We start from the raw sequence: 17,798 nt of genomic DNA, 5'->3' as shown, positions 1-17,798 counted from the left end.
CTTGTTGAGACCTTTCATTTGATACCCATGTTGATGGGATTGATAAAACCTACGTTATCCGCCATTTTATAGCGGCCGCCATCTTGGATTTAATTTTTTATAGTATATTGTATTCTGTTTGTTGAGCCCTTTCATTTGATACCCATATTGATGGGATTGATAAAACCTACGTTATCCGCCATCTTAGATTTCAATTTTGCATAGTAAATTGTATTCTACTTGTTGAGACCTTTCATTTGATACCCATGTTGATGGGATTTATAAAACTTAAGTTATCCGCCATTTTGTAGAGGCCGCCATCTTGGATTTTAATTTTATATAGTACATTGTATTCTACTGGTTGAGAACTTTCATTTGATACCCATGTTGATGGGATTTATAAAACCTAAGTTATCCGCCATTTTGTAGAGGCCGCCATCTTGGATTTTAATTTTATATAGTACATTGTATTCTACTGGTTGAGAACTTTCATTTGATACCCATATTGATGGGATTGATAAAACCTACGTTATCCGCCATTTTGTAGCGGCCGCCATCTTGGATTTCAATTTTTTATAGTATATTGTATTCTGCTTATTGAGCCCTTTCATTTGATACCCATATTGATGGGATTGATAAAATCTACGTTATCCGCCATTTTGTGCCGGCGGCCATATTGGATTTACAATGTTATTGATATTACTATATTGTATTGTCATCGGAATTAAAGGTGTATACAAAATTTCAGATTAATCGGTTGACAGGAAGAGGGTGAAATTTGAATTACTAAATTTGACCCAAGAATGAATAAATAAAACAAACGGGGTAAGCTAAATAAAACCGTTTAAATAAAACCGTTTAAAAATGCAATTATTTCACTGATCAGATTCAGTATGAGAGCATTTATTTGTGATATACAGGTATTTATATAAAGATTTAATTGAAAGCTCTTTCAAACGCAAGCGTTTTAATAGAATTTCCGATATAGCGCGGGAACATTTTCAAACGAACGTAGATATTTCTGGTTATTAAACTTTTAAAATGAAAAATAACGTAATAGAGATTATCTACCTACATAAATTGAATTAACGATTCGAAGTACGTAGAAATAAACTGAAAACGATTTATTTTTCGAATAAGCCTTTAAAAGCTTTTATGAAACATCAACGCGTTGCACTGTTTCAAGGGTCTTACGGAGGCGAACCGGAAAGTGACGCGAAAGGCGCTCTACACAGCATTAACGGGTGGTTTTCTACTGGCTGGTTTCAAATCTCACGAATCAAATACGTCTTTTGGAAACTGCACATCTTCCGAACACAGTGTGCACTGTAATGTCATGGCATTACAAAAGAAAAGTCTTGATTTCTTTTCTTTCTTGTCACTTTATCTCAGATAAAAAAACCCTTACTAATGTTATCAACGGTGGATGGTGGATAATCGACGAAGCAGTTAGTAAAATTATACCCCACAAAGTGTAATTTGTATTGTGTACCGTGGGAATATGGTGCATGCGAAGAAAGCTCGTTCAGGCTTACCTATAAGCTACTCGCATATTAATGACAATTGATCCATTAGGTATATGCCTGTGTACCGTTCGAACAAGCATCATTGGTTTCGATTTCGTTTATTTTTACCCGACTTTTCAAGAAGGCACATCGGTTTGTATGCATGTATTCTTTATTACCTCATATCTTCGAAATTGTCGAATGAATTATGAAAGTCGGGGCTTTCTTGGATTTTCTCGATTACCTAATTGTAATTTGATAAGCACAGTTGAAAAAAAAATACATGGCTACTATGAGGCACCATAGACTGAAATAGAAAAGAAAAAGTTTTGTGCAATATGGGATCAAAATATGGGATGGGATGGCATCAAATGCGACTCGTTGCGAGAATTCGAAAAAATATATCTGTCAGACACAAATGAATCCAGATTTTCATAGTAAAAATGGCCATTCTGAAAACAATGTTGTTCTCTCTATTTTACTTGGTTTAATTGAATCGCTGGGACTGTTGCGATTCCGAGAACAGCTTCGGTTCTCACAAATCAATAGTTCTCTGTAAGCCCCAGTGAAAACAACGTCTATTCCACTCCAAAACTTAATTACAGAATATTGCATTTCTATTGATTTTGTAGTTGTAAACAGTTAAAATAAACATGATTACTTAAAAAGTCAACAAAAACAGTCCTAGAATTGTTATATGAATAAAAAAAATAAATACTAGAAGCTATAGACGTAATTAGAAACTTTTTATTACCTACTGATGAATTCTTCAAAAGCCCGTCATCGTAACTCCACGCGCTGCGTCATTTCTAAACGAGCAGATTCCAGGTCTCACTCGCACTTCACTTCACTTTGACTTTGAAACGCGAAAACGCGAAACAACTTCAATCTCAGTAAACTGAACTTTAATAACGGGCGACGTGAGAATTTAATTTACAAAAGAAAGGGAGTATTCCTCGTAGCATGTTGTTAGGAATTCCTTTAAAAGCAAAGAAGATTTTTACGAGGAATAGAATAAAGTTAGGATGGATGCAGAGAAATCTAGAAAATACGAGAACTGAAGATGAAGTTAAGTGAAAAAAACATTTGATAGCATTGGAACGCGACACTTTCTTTGATAGCCCTGTAAAATTAATATTGCACCGCGTAATGAAAGACAAGCTGCAAACTAGAGGTCTTAAATATCTGTAAAATGATTTTAAAAGAAAACTATTGTTGTTGAAGCACTTGAATCCATATTCCGTGTCGTTTATAATTATGTTTAAATCTTTCTGAACATACATATACATACGAAGTGTGTCGTACCTAACCACATTAAATTAAATACGTTAATGTATTGGTTAATACATATATGTCGAATAACACAAGGAAAAATAAAAATATACGACGATAAAAAATTTTTTTTTTGAACAACATAAATACAATAAAAATCATCTCTGCTTTACACATGATGTAAATTATGAAAACGAAAATTGACTCCTGTGGCTAAACCACTGAATGGATTTGGTTATTGCTTTTACAATACGCCATAGAATATCATAAAGTATATGTGATAGGATTTAATGTGATTAGGTACGACACAACCGTGTAATGTAAGTACCTCACCTACGTACGTAAAGCACACAGTATTCAAGTATTCAACTAGACTACGCCGTAAGCGCTTCCACGTGTACCTTCCCTCAAAACAGTGAGCACCAAGTAAATAGCATGCCATATTCTCGGGAAGGGCAATTTCTATTTGCAAACGTTAACTAGAATTTATATTATTTATTCTGCGGGTCTAAAACTTATTTGCAATAGGAAGTACTCGTCGTCTTACGTAACTAAAATGTTTATTCATTTTAATATTCTTTTTTATAATGCCATCTAAGAATCACTGTGTAAGATATTTTATTGACGTAATTAAAAAAACGGGTACTACATGTGCAAGTGTGTTTTTTACTTGCGGTATCAACCACTCTTTCGTTGTATACAAAGTATGCATTCACAATGACACGTGTATGCAGCTTGTCATCAAATGATGGATTGGATTAAATGCCACCAGTAGGCTGTTCGTCCACAGCACTGATATTTGTGATATAATTCGCGACACGTGCATTGTGGTTATTAATGTTCCGTTTGATATTGGTTGCGATAAATACGACTGGTACAGCGTAAAGCGCACTTGCGGCTTGTTTCATGAAATTTTGATTAGGTAAATGCAGTTTGATTTTGTATTTTGTGTTTTAGTGTTGACTATTAGGTACAGTGTACACGAATGTATTTTGTTTTATTTCTAAAACACGGTATAAGCCTTATGCGTCTCAATAGTTTTAAGATTTTACATTTTGTCGCCTCATGTCTTGACGGTTTTTTAACCGACTTACCTATGGCCGAAAAAGAAGAAGGTTCTCAATTCATCCGCTTTTTTTAGATTTAGATTGATTTATTTACATAAAAATAAATACAGTCAGCAGATCTGCAGACACCGACTTCAAGAACCATGTCAAAAGTTTTATTTTCTTCCTTTTAGTGTTTTGTGAAGTCGGTTTCTATATTTTTGTAAAAAAAGTTTATACGCAGTTCGATAGGAGAAAGTTCTTTGTTTTAAGTTGATATTAGTGAAATACGTGTAGATGTCTTTAACCAGGTTTTAAATTCTTTAGTTAATGAAGAAATTTCCTGTTGTAGTTCGTAGATCTTATAAATTCTTGCCTAGATACATATGTATATGTTGTTGATGAATACATGAAAGTTTTACGTTGAGTTGCTAATTATTCCGGTTCAATTAGTTTCCCCGATGATACACAAAATGCATAATATCTGTGCTCGCCGTAGGAATGTCTTAGAATAAAAGGAGTTCTCTTAGCAAGTACCCATACTTTATAGCAAGAATATAAAGGTATACCTACGCCTAAATAGTCTGGTACCAAGTTGTAGACAAAATAATGATTATTGATGTTCATTAAAATATTGCATAACGGTTACGGAATGTGAGTATTATATAACTGGTATTATAATTTAGTATTTTATCGTACATCGCTTTTAACACAAACTTAATGTACGTAGCTTTCCGAAACAAACAGAGGTAATGAGCCGAGCAAACTCGTAAATGAAATGTCGGACCAGTTGATACCAGGTACGCTTTGTTCGTGAGATTTATTTTATTTATCTCTCTCTTATTCAACGTGCTATGGTCCATTCGAAGTGATAAAAAAGTCTTTATTTCAGGTCTTCAATCTATGTATCTCTTATGAGACTTTGGTACTATGGATGCTGTGTTTTGAAATAAAGTGATGTAAAATGATACTTGGATAAATATTTGTCTTCGCTCTGCAAAGGACTTCTCTGATATGAAAACTGCGACCGTAATTTGCTACACGAGTTTTTCGTTCACAAACAAAACACAAAAGCTTTTTAGTTTCCCAATAAAGCGCTGTCGACATATTCAACATTCATCAAGCGAGTTTTACGCGGTGTCCTGCGTGAGCGACGAACGCGACGCGACGCGACGCAACACGACGCGACGTAATGCGACGCGATGCTATACGCGACAGATGTCCTACGTGATTTTGGTCATTACTTCTCAAATCATGGAGAAGTTGTGTTACAATTTTGCTTGAAAGTTCATATTTAAAGTACAGACAGCAACAATCTTCCAACTTGTTTGTACTAATAAACGATTTCTTTAATATTTATGTTTTTTTTGTCCCACAACAATCAACGCTTCTGAATAGTTCGCGGTGTCGCGTCTGGTCGCCCTCAAAACAAGTACGCGTTACGTCGCGTCTCGCCGCAGACTGTCACATAGGCCGCATGTAGGGAATTCCTTTGAGTTGATCGCGTTCGTCGCGTTCGCAGCGTCGCGTCGCGTCGCGTTCGTCGCTCACGCAGGACACCGCGTTAGGAAAAATGGTACTGTATTTGGTCAACGTAGTTTATTTGTTTGAAATATGTAGTTGTTATATGTATTTTGCAGGGAATTCTGGAAACTGAAGCTGACTGTCAATAGATTGGATGCAATAAAAATAAATACCTTTCAAATATTTTACATCCATAGCTGTTTCCTAGTATCGGCCAAATATTATGTAATTGTGTTTATTTCGTTCGCCCGTTTGCACTTCAATAGATATTTATATCGTTTTAATTATAAGAATAGCACTTTGGACTTGGTTTTTGTAATAATTATAAAATAATTTCACTGTGGAATGTTATAAAATTACTTTATAAATAATTCATCAGTCGATATCAGTTCGGAAAAAATGACGGTATATGAATGTTAAAAGAGATATTATGTAACAATAGGTTTTATACTAGAAAACAAATTAACCTATATGTATTGTTTTGTAAAAGCCAATAAATGATCCGAGTCAGCTAGCTGTTCCACAATCGATGGTATTTAGTAAAACTGCGTTATCATTGATACCTTCTGTGGGTACGTACAACCACGCTACAAATTGATGTGGCTGTTTTAACGGTTTTTCTCCTTTTACAGCAGAACTACTGTGCGGACGGCCCTGAGGACATGGTAGAGCACACAGTCCAGGTGTACCCTGCCTGGAAAAGAAGGGCGCCGCCGTGTCCTTATGGAAGTAATTGGCGGCAGCGACCTCTCGCGACCGGCCCTGGTTCAAGCTGGGTCCGGGGCGAGAGAGAATGGAATGCCGTCTCCTACTGCTGAGCAGTTGTGCTAGAGAAGGAGGCGGTGGAGCGACTGAGAATTCGCATTTCTCATCCCGGTTGTTGTGTCACTTGACTTAGAAGACACCACGGGTGCCGGGTGTCGAGAGACGACTCCCGGCCACCGTAGGCTGGGTCTGTGCCTTACGCTACTTCCACGGCGGGATATATCTCCTATATATGATATACATGATATTTTCCCATTAGAAAAGTACATATCCATGTACTTACGAGTATTTTTGGTTTATAGTTCTGCTAACAAACTTACAAATTTTCAAATGATTCATAGTCAGTTAAGTTGGAAATATATACCATCCGTAGAAATCCATACATTAAGAGTGCGAATGTAACTCTGTCGAGCTTTTACGTCTAAACTACTGAACCGGATAATCTTAGCTAGAGCCTAAAGCGTAAAAAAGATCATAGATTAAGTATGTTTAGCTTAGTTATCGGAACGAAAATACACACATCAAAAGTGTCTAGGGATCAACATATATTTTTGCAATAACTTTTCTCCTGATTGATATTAATTAAAATTTTCTTTAAGGATTCATCAAATAAAGTGTTTTCGTTTGTCACAGTAACGATAAACCAAGTCACCTTTGCACTAATAAAGAAATTTGCCATTTTCCTAATAAAGGGATTTTTGACATTTGAAACACTAACACAAAAGTTCGAAAAAAAAGACTGAAATAACAGTTTTCTTTAAAAGTTTATTGGGTAACTTAAACAATTAATAATCCGTGTTTCTACCGCGAACACTAACAACACAAGAACATCGGTTTGGCATACTCAAAATGAGTTCATCCAAATCACGATGTGGAATGGCCGCCCATGTTCGTTGCAACAACAAAAAAAGGTCTTCTTGCGACTGGATACCCTCCATATTCGGCAGAGCTCTTCTCTGTAGCATATCCCATGCATGCTCAATCGGGTTCAAGTCTGGCGACTGAGCAGGCCAGGGCAGGACATTGATGTTAGCTGCCGCGAGAGTCTGTCTTACAACTCTTGCGGTGTGCGGTCGTGCATTATCATGCATTAACTGAAATAAGGGACCGATTTGCACTTGTAGAGGAACGATGACGTCTGATACAATCGTCTCAGCATAAATTTGAGCGTTGAGGTTGCTTCTGATCCAAATCAACTCAGTTCTTCCGCCGATCCAAATACCCGCCCATACCATGATGGTTCCACCACTATAAGGATGGACTTCCTGGCAGGATTTTAATCGCTGTTGGCGTCCAGGGGTTCTCCAGTGTCGTATACGTCTTGTATCCGGTCTCATACCAAAACGAGACTCATCAGAAAAGCACACGAAACGCCATTGTTCTTCTGCCCAATTTCTGTGTTCAAGAGCCCATTGATATCGAATCCTACGATTGTGCATTGCTATAGGTGGTACCCGTAGCGGTCTTCGGGAATGAAGGTTCACTTCATGCAAGCGGTTTCTGACTGTTTGGTCGCTAATTAAGTTCCCTGAAGAGTGATGAAGCCTCACGGCTAACATCATGGCGGTTATTGTTGGAGCTCTTCGAGTTAAGATTTGAATGTATCGGTCTTGTCTCCGTGTGGTGCAGCGATACCGTCCTCCATGGCGCTCAGCTACGGTACCAGTGCTTCGGTAACGTGTCCAAAGTCGACTGATAACACTCTGACTTGTATTCAGAGCTAAAGCCACAGTACGTTGCCGGGAACCAGCTTCTATCATTCCCACGGCTCTGAGCATTTCTTCCCTGCTTAAATGACGTCGCCGCTCCATAATAACGTTGGTTTTAATCAGTAGTAGGGAAACAGTAGCACTAATAATGTCTTCAATGCGTTGTATGTGTTTATAGGGAAAATATTGACAGCTGATTTTCATCTTTTACTCGAATTTGATTCACAGTTCCTGATTCAAATTATGAAATGCACCAAAAAGGATCCATATAAATTTATAAAATCATAAATTTATTACAAAGCCACATCTCAATCTCAAGAAATCCGCATAAAAATGCTTGATCCCTAGACACTTTTGATGTGTGTAATTTCGATATAATATAGAAAGTACATAATGCATAGTTTATTTATTGCGCACTATTTTAATGACCTTGAATGGATATAATGATAAATAATAATGTACTGGAAAAATGTCTTAGCAGTACAGGACTATAAAAAGTTAATTTCAATTTCCTCTATGGATAATTGATCAAATAATCCTTTTGTTCGTTAATTAGATGGGTGCGCTCGGCCATGGAATATTGAGTCTAGACTCGATCTTCGTATATGTTTAAGCTTTCTGTAATGAATCCGATGTGACAGGATCGCGAACACGATGTTTACATTTGCGTCACTAATTCATCCCTCTATATTAAACAGAATACCTGTTCCATTTGGTTAGGCATTTTACTAGACGTAAACAATTTTGAAAGGAATTTGCCACAAATACGTATGAAAGAACAAATAAATTATGTTTAGTGTCTCCATTAAAAAATATACTACTGCTATAACATAGTTTTTAAATGATATTTTAATAAATGCCTTGTTTACTTCGTTTAGTTTTTTGATGGAAAAGAAACAACTGCAATCGCAAATGGACGCCGAAAGCCGCGCCGAGCAAGAACTATCAAAGTCACTGGACGAGAAGGGCAGAGTCATCATACAAATGAAAACGTCTTTGCAGCAAATCAACGAGCTCTTGTCTTGTGTTGGTTAGTATATGAATGATTTTATGACAAAGATATGTGTTTCCATAACACATATCAATCATCGAGTTAGGAAAAGCATTCGAACTGTTAAAAACCTCTCACAAAAATTTATCACTCAGCCTTCAATTGCGCATATTTTTCATTTTACTTAGATTTTTGAGAATATTTAAGATAATTATTGCAATCTGGTCATTAACTGCTTATTTTTTTTCCAACTGTGTTGGTCTAACCGTATGCAGTTGAGTACTTATTAGTTTTTACATGGGCCTCCTCGACTGAGTTTCTCGATCAACTCGAGACGTCCTGCTAAGACTGGTTGTCAGACTTTCTGGCTTCAGAGTAGCCGTAACAACGGCTAAAGATGTACTCAATGTAATGTCGCCAAGCGTTGTTTACTTTATGATCGGCCGATCTAGCTGTTAGTTACTTAGCCGCGAGCAAAATCTTGTTAAAACATATAAAAATACGTATTTTGGCAGCATTTATTGAGAAGAAAAAGTATCTCTAGTAAATAAATGGTACACGGCGCAGCGTCTATCTTTGTGACACTGGTAATTGGCGTCACAAGTTCAAAGTCAGGTCATTGGCAAGAGGGTCGTGTTCGTCCCCTAACGCGGTGTCCTGCGTGAGCGACGAACGCGACGCGACGCGACGCAACACGACGGGACGTAATGCGACGCGATGCTATACCCGACAAATGTCCTACGTGATTTTGGTCATTACTTCTCAAATCATGGAGAAGTATAGTACAATTTTACTTGAAAGTTCATATTTAAAGTACAGACAGCAACATTCTTTCAAGTTCTTTGTACTAATAAACGATTTCTATAATGTTTATGTTTTTTGACCCACAACAATCTTTATTCACGAACTGCGGCGATCAACGCTTCTGAATAGTTCGTGGTGTCGCAACTGGTCGCCCTCAAAACAAGTACGCGTTACGTCGCGTCTCGCAGCAGACTGTCACATAGGCCACATGTAGGGAATGCCGTTGAGTTGATCGCGTTCGTCGCGTTCGCAGCGTCGCGTCGCGTCGCGTTCGTCGCTCACGCAGGACACCGCGTTAGGCCGCGTTTCCATTGACGCGGAGCGGGGCGGAGAGGAGTTTAGCGGTGCACAAATTGACCAATGACTATGCTTGAAATCTCCGCTCCGCTTCAATGGAAACAGTACGAGCGGGTGGAGAAGAGCTGAGCGAATATTCATACATCGAGGCGGTGCAGTGCGGAGGACAGCGAGCATTGGGGTGCAGAGCGGAGGACAGCGGGGCGGCACGGAGAGGTGCGGAGCGGGGCGGTGCGTGACTCGCGTGCAGTGTGTCAGTTGTCTTCGTTACGTCACTAGGTGCATTCAAAATCTTCATCGCTCTTCTCCGCCCAGCTGCGCTCCTCTCCGCCCCTCTCCGCCCAGCTCCGCTTCAGTGGAAACACTGGCCACTTTTCACCGCCCTTCTCCGCCCCTCTCCGCCCAGCTCCACGTCAATGGAAACGCGGCCTAAGGGCGAAGTCTCAAATGGATCACGTACTCCATCACTACCGTGTTCGTATTAAATAACGATGTGATGAATTGATGGATTTAATGACAGGTGGTATTGTATTAACTGCTAGTACTTTCATTCTACCATTGTACTATCCTATCCTACTAATTTTATAAATGTTAAAGTTTGCGAGAATGTATGTTTGTTATTCTTTCACGTAAAAACGGCTGGACCGATTTGGGGTATGCATATCCTGACATAGGCTTTTTATCTAGTACTTCATAATTAAGTATAATATTTTTGAAGCCATCAGTAATTCTTACATGTCATGAAAAAAAAAATCTGTCAACGACACCGATTTATTATTTTTATTATTACTCCCATACCCTCAGTTATGCAATACTATACAATACATAAGTTCCATTTCACAAATTAATATGACTTGCATCGTCTTTGAGAATGTCCAATTTGAATATACTCGTATGTACTTGCTAGAAATGCTAAATAACTGTCTGTTTAATTTAATCAACGAGAGGAAATGTGGATTCGATGAATACGAGTTTCAGTTTGCGTTGCTTTCACGTGAATAACATTGCGCTATTTGACACATTCATTTGCTGCATTTCGTTGTAACTGGAGCTGTTTCTGGTTTATTTATTGAAACCAAATAATACTTCTGATGTAAATAAGATGATTGTAAATTTTAGACAGATACATTATTTCGCGTCTTGAGAAATCTAACATGCACCACTAATAAGAAAGTATTTTATAACCGTCCAAGCCTAGAACCACTACTGTCTCCATTTGAACTCAATTAGATCAGTTGTTTTACCGTGAAAGCGTGAATAGCATACAAATGCGTTTCTTTAGTGTAGCCCCATTTCATCCTGCTATGTATATTTTCTCTTAGTGAGGCTTCTGTTGATGGCTGTTTGATAAATGTATTTCGCCTTTACAAAACTCGGTACCGGCTGAATGCCTGTCTATAAAATGTAAACTTATATTAGACAGAGTTAATACAGCTTCAGAGAAGCGATAGAAACAAAGGTTATAGGGTTTAACAAGTTCTAATAATCATAGAATAAACATGAATGATTTGCAGGTGCACCTAATGCGCCCAGGCCGTTTACAGACGTTCCACCTGCGGTTCAGTATGCTTTGGAAGATATGCTTCAGGAAGTGCCTCAATTAGAGTCCGATTGTAAGTATTTATTTATTAAAAGGGAGCACGCTATTGATAAATTCCATTTCCAATACTTAGTGCTCCTCAGAATGAATGACCACGAAGTAACGCGGTGTCCTGCGTGAGCGACGAACGCGACGCGACGCGACGCAACACGACGCGACGTAATGCGACGCGATGCTATACGCGACAGATGTCCTACGTGATTTTGGTCATTACTTCTCAAATCATGGAGAAGTTGTGTTACAATTTTGCTTGAAAGTTCATATTTAAAGTACAGACAGCAACAATCTTCCAACTTGTTTGTACTATATAATAAACGATTTCTTTAATATTTATGTTTTTTTTGTCCCACAACAATCAACGCTTCTGAATAGTTCGCGGTGTCGCGTCTGGTCGCCCTCAAAACAAGTACGCGTTACGTCGCGTCTCGCCGCAGACTGTCACATAGGCCGCATGTAGGGAATTCCTTTGAGTTGATCGCGTTCGTCGCGTTCGCAGCGTCGCGTCGCGTCGCGTTCGTCGCTCACGCAGGACACCGCGTAAGAAAAGATGAGCAGAGACACCGTAAGACAGGTAGATCCGTCATACGGTGGTTGTGACCAAAACGATAAATAACATATGTTTTATGAAGCGTTCGGGTTCCTTGAGACATCCGATTTTTGGTTTTGCAAAAAATGAACGCTTTCCAAAAAAAAGTGTATGAGGACGTTGCCAGCAACGTTCTTCATCTCCCGAACATCTCCGTTTTGGTGACTTTTTAGGAGATTTTCCGCTGTGACATATCCGCTTGTAATTTTGTTCTCCATTAAATGGTGGCATTTAATGCTGTCGTACATTTTTTATTGATGCCAAAGCGCTTTTCTATTGCTTTGAAGTTTTAAGAGGAAGAGAAATAAAACTAGTTAATAGTAAATAGAGGTAGGTTCCAATACTTCCAATTCTGCTGTATTGGGGTTGCACCCATTTCGACCAGGGTTCTTGGTACGATTTATTGACGAGTTCCTATTGTTCTCAGTCGACAAGCTATTAGCAAATGCTAAGCAGAAGCTGACCGTGCTAATCCAAGCTGTGGCCAAGATGGAAGTCACGCCAGAGATAAGGGACTGTGCATTCCAGTTCTACCACCAGATAGTGGCGAGAGAAATGAGAGAGAACTTTATTGAGGATGTCGTCCATGAAGGAGGTATGTTTATTATTAGTCATAAGCGTTAGTTTTCTTGAAATAACTTGTATGATATGTATATGATTTTTAAGTTCAAGTTTCAGTGTTTATTAAAGCTAAGCGTCCACTTGTCGGTATCGTACGCAACGGACGCAACGCACGCAACGGTTCGTAGTATTATTTATATAGAAACTCAAACAAGATGTGCGATGCGTACGATGCGGACAGGTGGACGCACTTGTTTGAGTTTCTATATAAATAATACTACGATCCGTTGCGTGCGATACGTCCGTTGCGTACGATACCGACAAGTGGAGGCTTAGCTTTAGGAGGTGAACTTGGGCCTTGTAGAATAAGCAATTCCTTCTTATTGACGTCAATTTTAACTGACTCGACTGACTATCAGGGATTTTACCTTAAAAAAAAAAACACAATAAATATACATTCGATGTAAATGAAGTTGATCTCTGACTGTTCACAATACCGACGACGAATCGCTTTACTAGTTTTCTCGCTGATGTATCGCTCGATAGAACATTTTGCCTCGCGCGCTAAGGTTTTCATCACAGCTGTGAGCGGTCGCGGATTCTTATTGCTTATTACAGATTCGTTTAGGTATAGGCCAGCAACAACACTATCGAACGTACACAATAGCTTCAGACTGATCGCCAATTTTATAATAAGTATCTTGTTCTACTCGTTCGGCGGTTGGTTTACTATTGGCGGTGGTTTTAATCGCAAGGGTGGTCACCCAACAAACAAACTACTCTTATAAAATTATATGTTTAAGGTCTAATTTCTTATAGTTGCTTTAAAATCGCTTTCATTATGTCAATGTTCCTTATTATGGCACAATATAAGAAGATTTGGCTAATATTACCTTTACTCTTATAATTTGGTTGGGTTAACCATAACAAGTCCAAATTACATGATTATAATAAGGATTGAAAATGTGTTAATAAGCGCATTTACAATGCTTTTAAGCCTTATAATATTCAAAACCTTATAAAAGCTTTTCATTTGGCTAACTGTTCTTATAATAGTAATGCATAAGCTAACTATGATACTTTTAAACTCATAGGAGAATTTCATAAGATGTCTACCCAACAAACAATATTCTGCATTTTATATGGTCTTTACAAGAATGAACGCAATCCATAATCTCTTACATAGTCATTAAAAAGGTCTTATTCTCTAGATGGTCATATTAAAATATTCTTATACCACTTCTACTGCTTCGAGAATAATACTACAAAATGACAACCCGATGCCAACAAATCACTTGAGGGTTCCGTCAATGATTATATGGAAGATGACAATGAAGTACAGGAAACCAATCAAGAAGAATATAACGGTAGTGGTAGTGAAGAAGACATACATTTTCAACTAAATTTGAGTTGAATACGATGGATATCGGTGGTGATGTCAAAAACTGGGCAGTAAAAAATAATATTTCACAATGGCTTTGAGTGATCTATTAAAAATATTACAATCTATTTATTAATCTATTTATTAAAATATCTATTTATTTACATTTACCTAGTAATAATTATTTTCCATTGCTTGGTATTGAAATTTTTTATTACTACTGAGAAATGTGTAATAAAATTATGGATTACAATTTTCACATTCATCTTCAATAAAGATCATAAATCAAATACTCTTTACAATTTTGACAAAACAAGAAGGTGAATAGTAGCAAAACTTCTATTTTTTCACGACCAATCACAAAGTTTAGTGTGAAGGTATGTTTGACAAAGTCTGATATTTGCAATGAAAACATTTTCTTCGTACGATAAAATGTGTCAAATTCCATGGCCATCTCTTGTTTTGAACAGTGAAATCTCCGTAAATACGACCATTGTGACAACAATTTGTGATAATACCTAAAATGTAATATAGCTAATATTAATACAGCTACGGAATGATGAAAGGAACCCTAACGGTAGATAAAATGGCGATAGCAGATGGAATAAATGTTGCCATTACAGAGCTTATAACCTTATAGACTTCTAATAGACGTTGTGAGAATGATATTACCCTTGTAAAAGCGTTATAAAAAACATGCCGTAATAATTATTCCCATTTTTACGTCAAAACTACTCAAATTCAAGGGCGCGTTGATATAATTACACTTTTTGTACCACATTTTATCATACGTTTGAATTCCCACAAAGTTTTCTCAATAAACAAGCACAATATACTCTCGGATTCAGGTACTTTAAGAAAAATAAATGAAATTAATCATGGTTCTTGTTTTCTTTAAAATATTCGTTGACGCTGCCAAACTGTGAAAAATCACTCAACAAAACACTTGTTGCAGAATCCAAACACTGATTTTAAGGCGAATAGCTTTAAAATAGAATTTGTCTTGCTGCTATAAGTTTTACCCCCTTGTTGCTCGCCATTATAAAACATGTATAAGGTTGGTTGGCTTTTTAAGAGCAAATCCTTTAGCTTTTATTAGTTCGACTCCCTTATCGCTTGCTATAATAAAGTATATATAAGAAAAATAAGCTGACAATAAAGCAAATATAAGGGGGGTTTGAGGTTATTGTTCTTGTAATTTGTGCCCAAACGCACCCTTATTAGCGTTAATACGGCTCTTATAAGAAATTTATTTTTGCCATTTTTAGCCACTATGAGAGGATTTTTTGTTTGCTGGGCATACTCGTTTCAAATGTTGTGCATATACTAAAGAAAAATAGATAGCTACAAACGAATAAAATAGCCGTACGCTACGAATTTGATTAGATAGACACCCGGCGGGCGCAATCCCTTATTGCTTTTGCAATACTGCACAGTGGGCAGTGGTTTTATACGTAAAACAAATGAACATAGCAGCCTAGGATACGCCATTGCCTGCTTTGTTCATTTGACTGCGCTTGCCATCCCTTTGTACAGCCATATTTCTGTAAAATCGACAAAAATAAAGACCACGCCTGAACAAAACACGCAAGCAAAACTCTTCACCATTTTTGGCATGGTTTTATTGTATCCATATTTAAGTTTCCAAACAACGTTTTTGACTTACTACCCCATACCTACGTTTTATACGAATAAAGAGTTTTTGTGGAAACGTTTTCATATAACGAAGTATTTACGTATTCTACGAATATTCAAAGAGCTCTTGCAAAATTAAACTGTATCATCGAATCGCTATAACGTTGTGTAATATTACTATATACTTATTTATGATAGAAAATACTAACATTTATTTTTGTTTGGCTAGTGATTAAATGGACATAATAAAAGTGCCTACTTCCAAGTCTCGCCACCTATTTGTGATCTATAATTAATCGAGACGTGCGCCCTTTATCTTCGACAAAGGCATTATTTTTCACCGTCGCGTTGTGTAATGATCTAACACCCTCCCTTTGTTGTCACCGTCGGCGCTGATGCACACGTCGCGACGTCTTCTGTAACTTGAATGCGGTATCAAGTTGCCTCTAAGTAAACCTCTTCACAAGATCTTGACCTTCGAGTTCCATTGAAATCGTTATAGCTGTTTACGTATACACTCCTTTTAGAAGAACATCATTTATTGTTCTTGAGTTTACAGGCACGAGGTATTGTTTCTTTGACGTGTATGCTCTTATCTAATCATCTTCTACAAGGGCTAAGTAGTTTCGCACAATATTTCACTTTTAATGAATAGGATAGTACCTTCGTTATTTTTTCAATACATACTTACTTCTTGGAATTATTTTCTGTATGTAATGCAATCTCCGTGTTACCTACTGTTTATCTACCTTTCTGAATGTGACTATTGTAACGTATAAGTATACGGACTAAATTGATGCATAGAATATTTTTCGTTCATCATGGTATCATTAATCTTGTTAATTTAGCAAATTTGCTGCGTCACGAGGCCTGTCATGTGCCAATATAAGACCACGGGCCGAGTTCTTCCTCGGCCACTTATCGCTAATGTTCTCAATTTATCTCTCCGACATTTTCACGCCGCTTTATTACAATCCATCTCAAACATGACTCTTAAATGTTTGACAAATTGAATCATTCTCCCGGTTCCTTCTAGAAAAATACGATGTTATACCGTTTAAAATAAAATGCTTGCTTTGTTTGCAGGCGACGGTCGTAATCGTCATTTTTACTTAAAGTAGCGCTTAGGATTATTTAATAGGCATCAATAAATTATGTCTTTTCAGCACTGACATAACATTAACGACATCGACAGTTCAAATAATTAGTTACGTTTATGCTTTTCTTTAGAATGGTTCTTGATGCGCGAATTGACTGAGCGGATTCTTCTAGTGAACTGAGATACATTTTCATGACTAATATGTGTTAACAGGGCTGATCGAGTTCGAGATGGAGGATCCGAACGTGCCGAATCGTGCCGTGATAAAGCTGCGCAGTAAGCAGCTTGTGGACGCTCAAGTCAGTGAGTTCGATGTTGCAGACGGCGGCAAAAAGTGAACTTTGTGACTTTGTCATCAAAAGTTAAATGTTATAACTGCGTTTGATTACCTAATAATAACTGCAATGTTCAAATTTTGTGTGATTAAATTCCAGTTATTACGAAAGTTATTTGTTTCAATTTGTGTCTGTAATTAAATTAGCCAGATATGTAGTAGTGTTATTGGAAATATATATTTTGATGGTCTCTAATTAATATTTTTCGACGTTGATTGGAATATCGACGCAAATAGCAATTATTTTATATAAATGCTGTTGTTTTTACGCGGAAAATGTGTAAGTTGGGTTATGGTTTGCACTATTGGACAATATTTGAAAAACGAGCCGTTGGAATGCCTGATATAAACTAGCAATTTAAAATATTTGTATAGCTCAGTAATATAAGAATGGCTTGAAAAATATGGGAACATAAATGGCCTTACTACAAAAACTTTAACGCCTGTTTTACAACTGTCTAAAAAAATTGTGGCTCCAAAATGAACCATATGTCAACGTCATAATTTGTAATTTTTTTAGACAAGGCTTAAACTGAAGTTTAAAAGTTTTTGTGGTAAGACGGTAATAGTTTAGATCAAAGTGGAATTTTATAAGTGCTTCCTTAAAATTTTAAATAATGGCGGAATGAGCTCGGCCCCAGTTCGAACCTTTCGTATAAAATGTTAACTGGACGCTTCTACACGACGCCGACGTATGAAAGTTACGTATA

The 17,798-nt window shown here is 37.3% G+C and overlaps 1 protein-coding gene across 1 annotated transcript in view; it reads left to right on the top strand.

The window, feature by feature from the left end:
* The window catches only part of LOC124645421, a 35,749-nt gene extending 18,550 nt beyond the window's left edge, over positions 1 to 17,199 (top strand). The window contains exons 8-11 of the mRNA XM_047185227.1: positions 8,679 to 8,830; positions 11,407 to 11,505; positions 12,506 to 12,673; positions 16,968 to 17,199. Coding sequence (XP_047041183.1) covers positions 8,679 to 8,830; positions 11,407 to 11,505; positions 12,506 to 12,673; positions 16,968 to 17,092 — 544 coding nt within the window. The 3' untranslated portion in view covers positions 17,093 to 17,199. The remainder of the gene's footprint in view (positions 1 to 8,678; positions 8,831 to 11,406; positions 11,506 to 12,505; positions 12,674 to 16,967) is intronic.
* Positions 17,200 to 17,798: the final 599 nt, after the last annotated feature.

The sequence above is a fragment of the Helicoverpa zea genome, chromosome 31 (assembly GCF_022581195.2).
Source record: "Helicoverpa zea isolate HzStark_Cry1AcR chromosome 31, ilHelZeax1.1, whole genome shotgun sequence".
Taxonomy (NCBI): Eukaryota; Metazoa; Arthropoda; class Insecta; order Lepidoptera; family Noctuidae; genus Helicoverpa; species Helicoverpa zea.
This window is presented reverse-complemented; position numbering and strand designations above follow the sequence as displayed.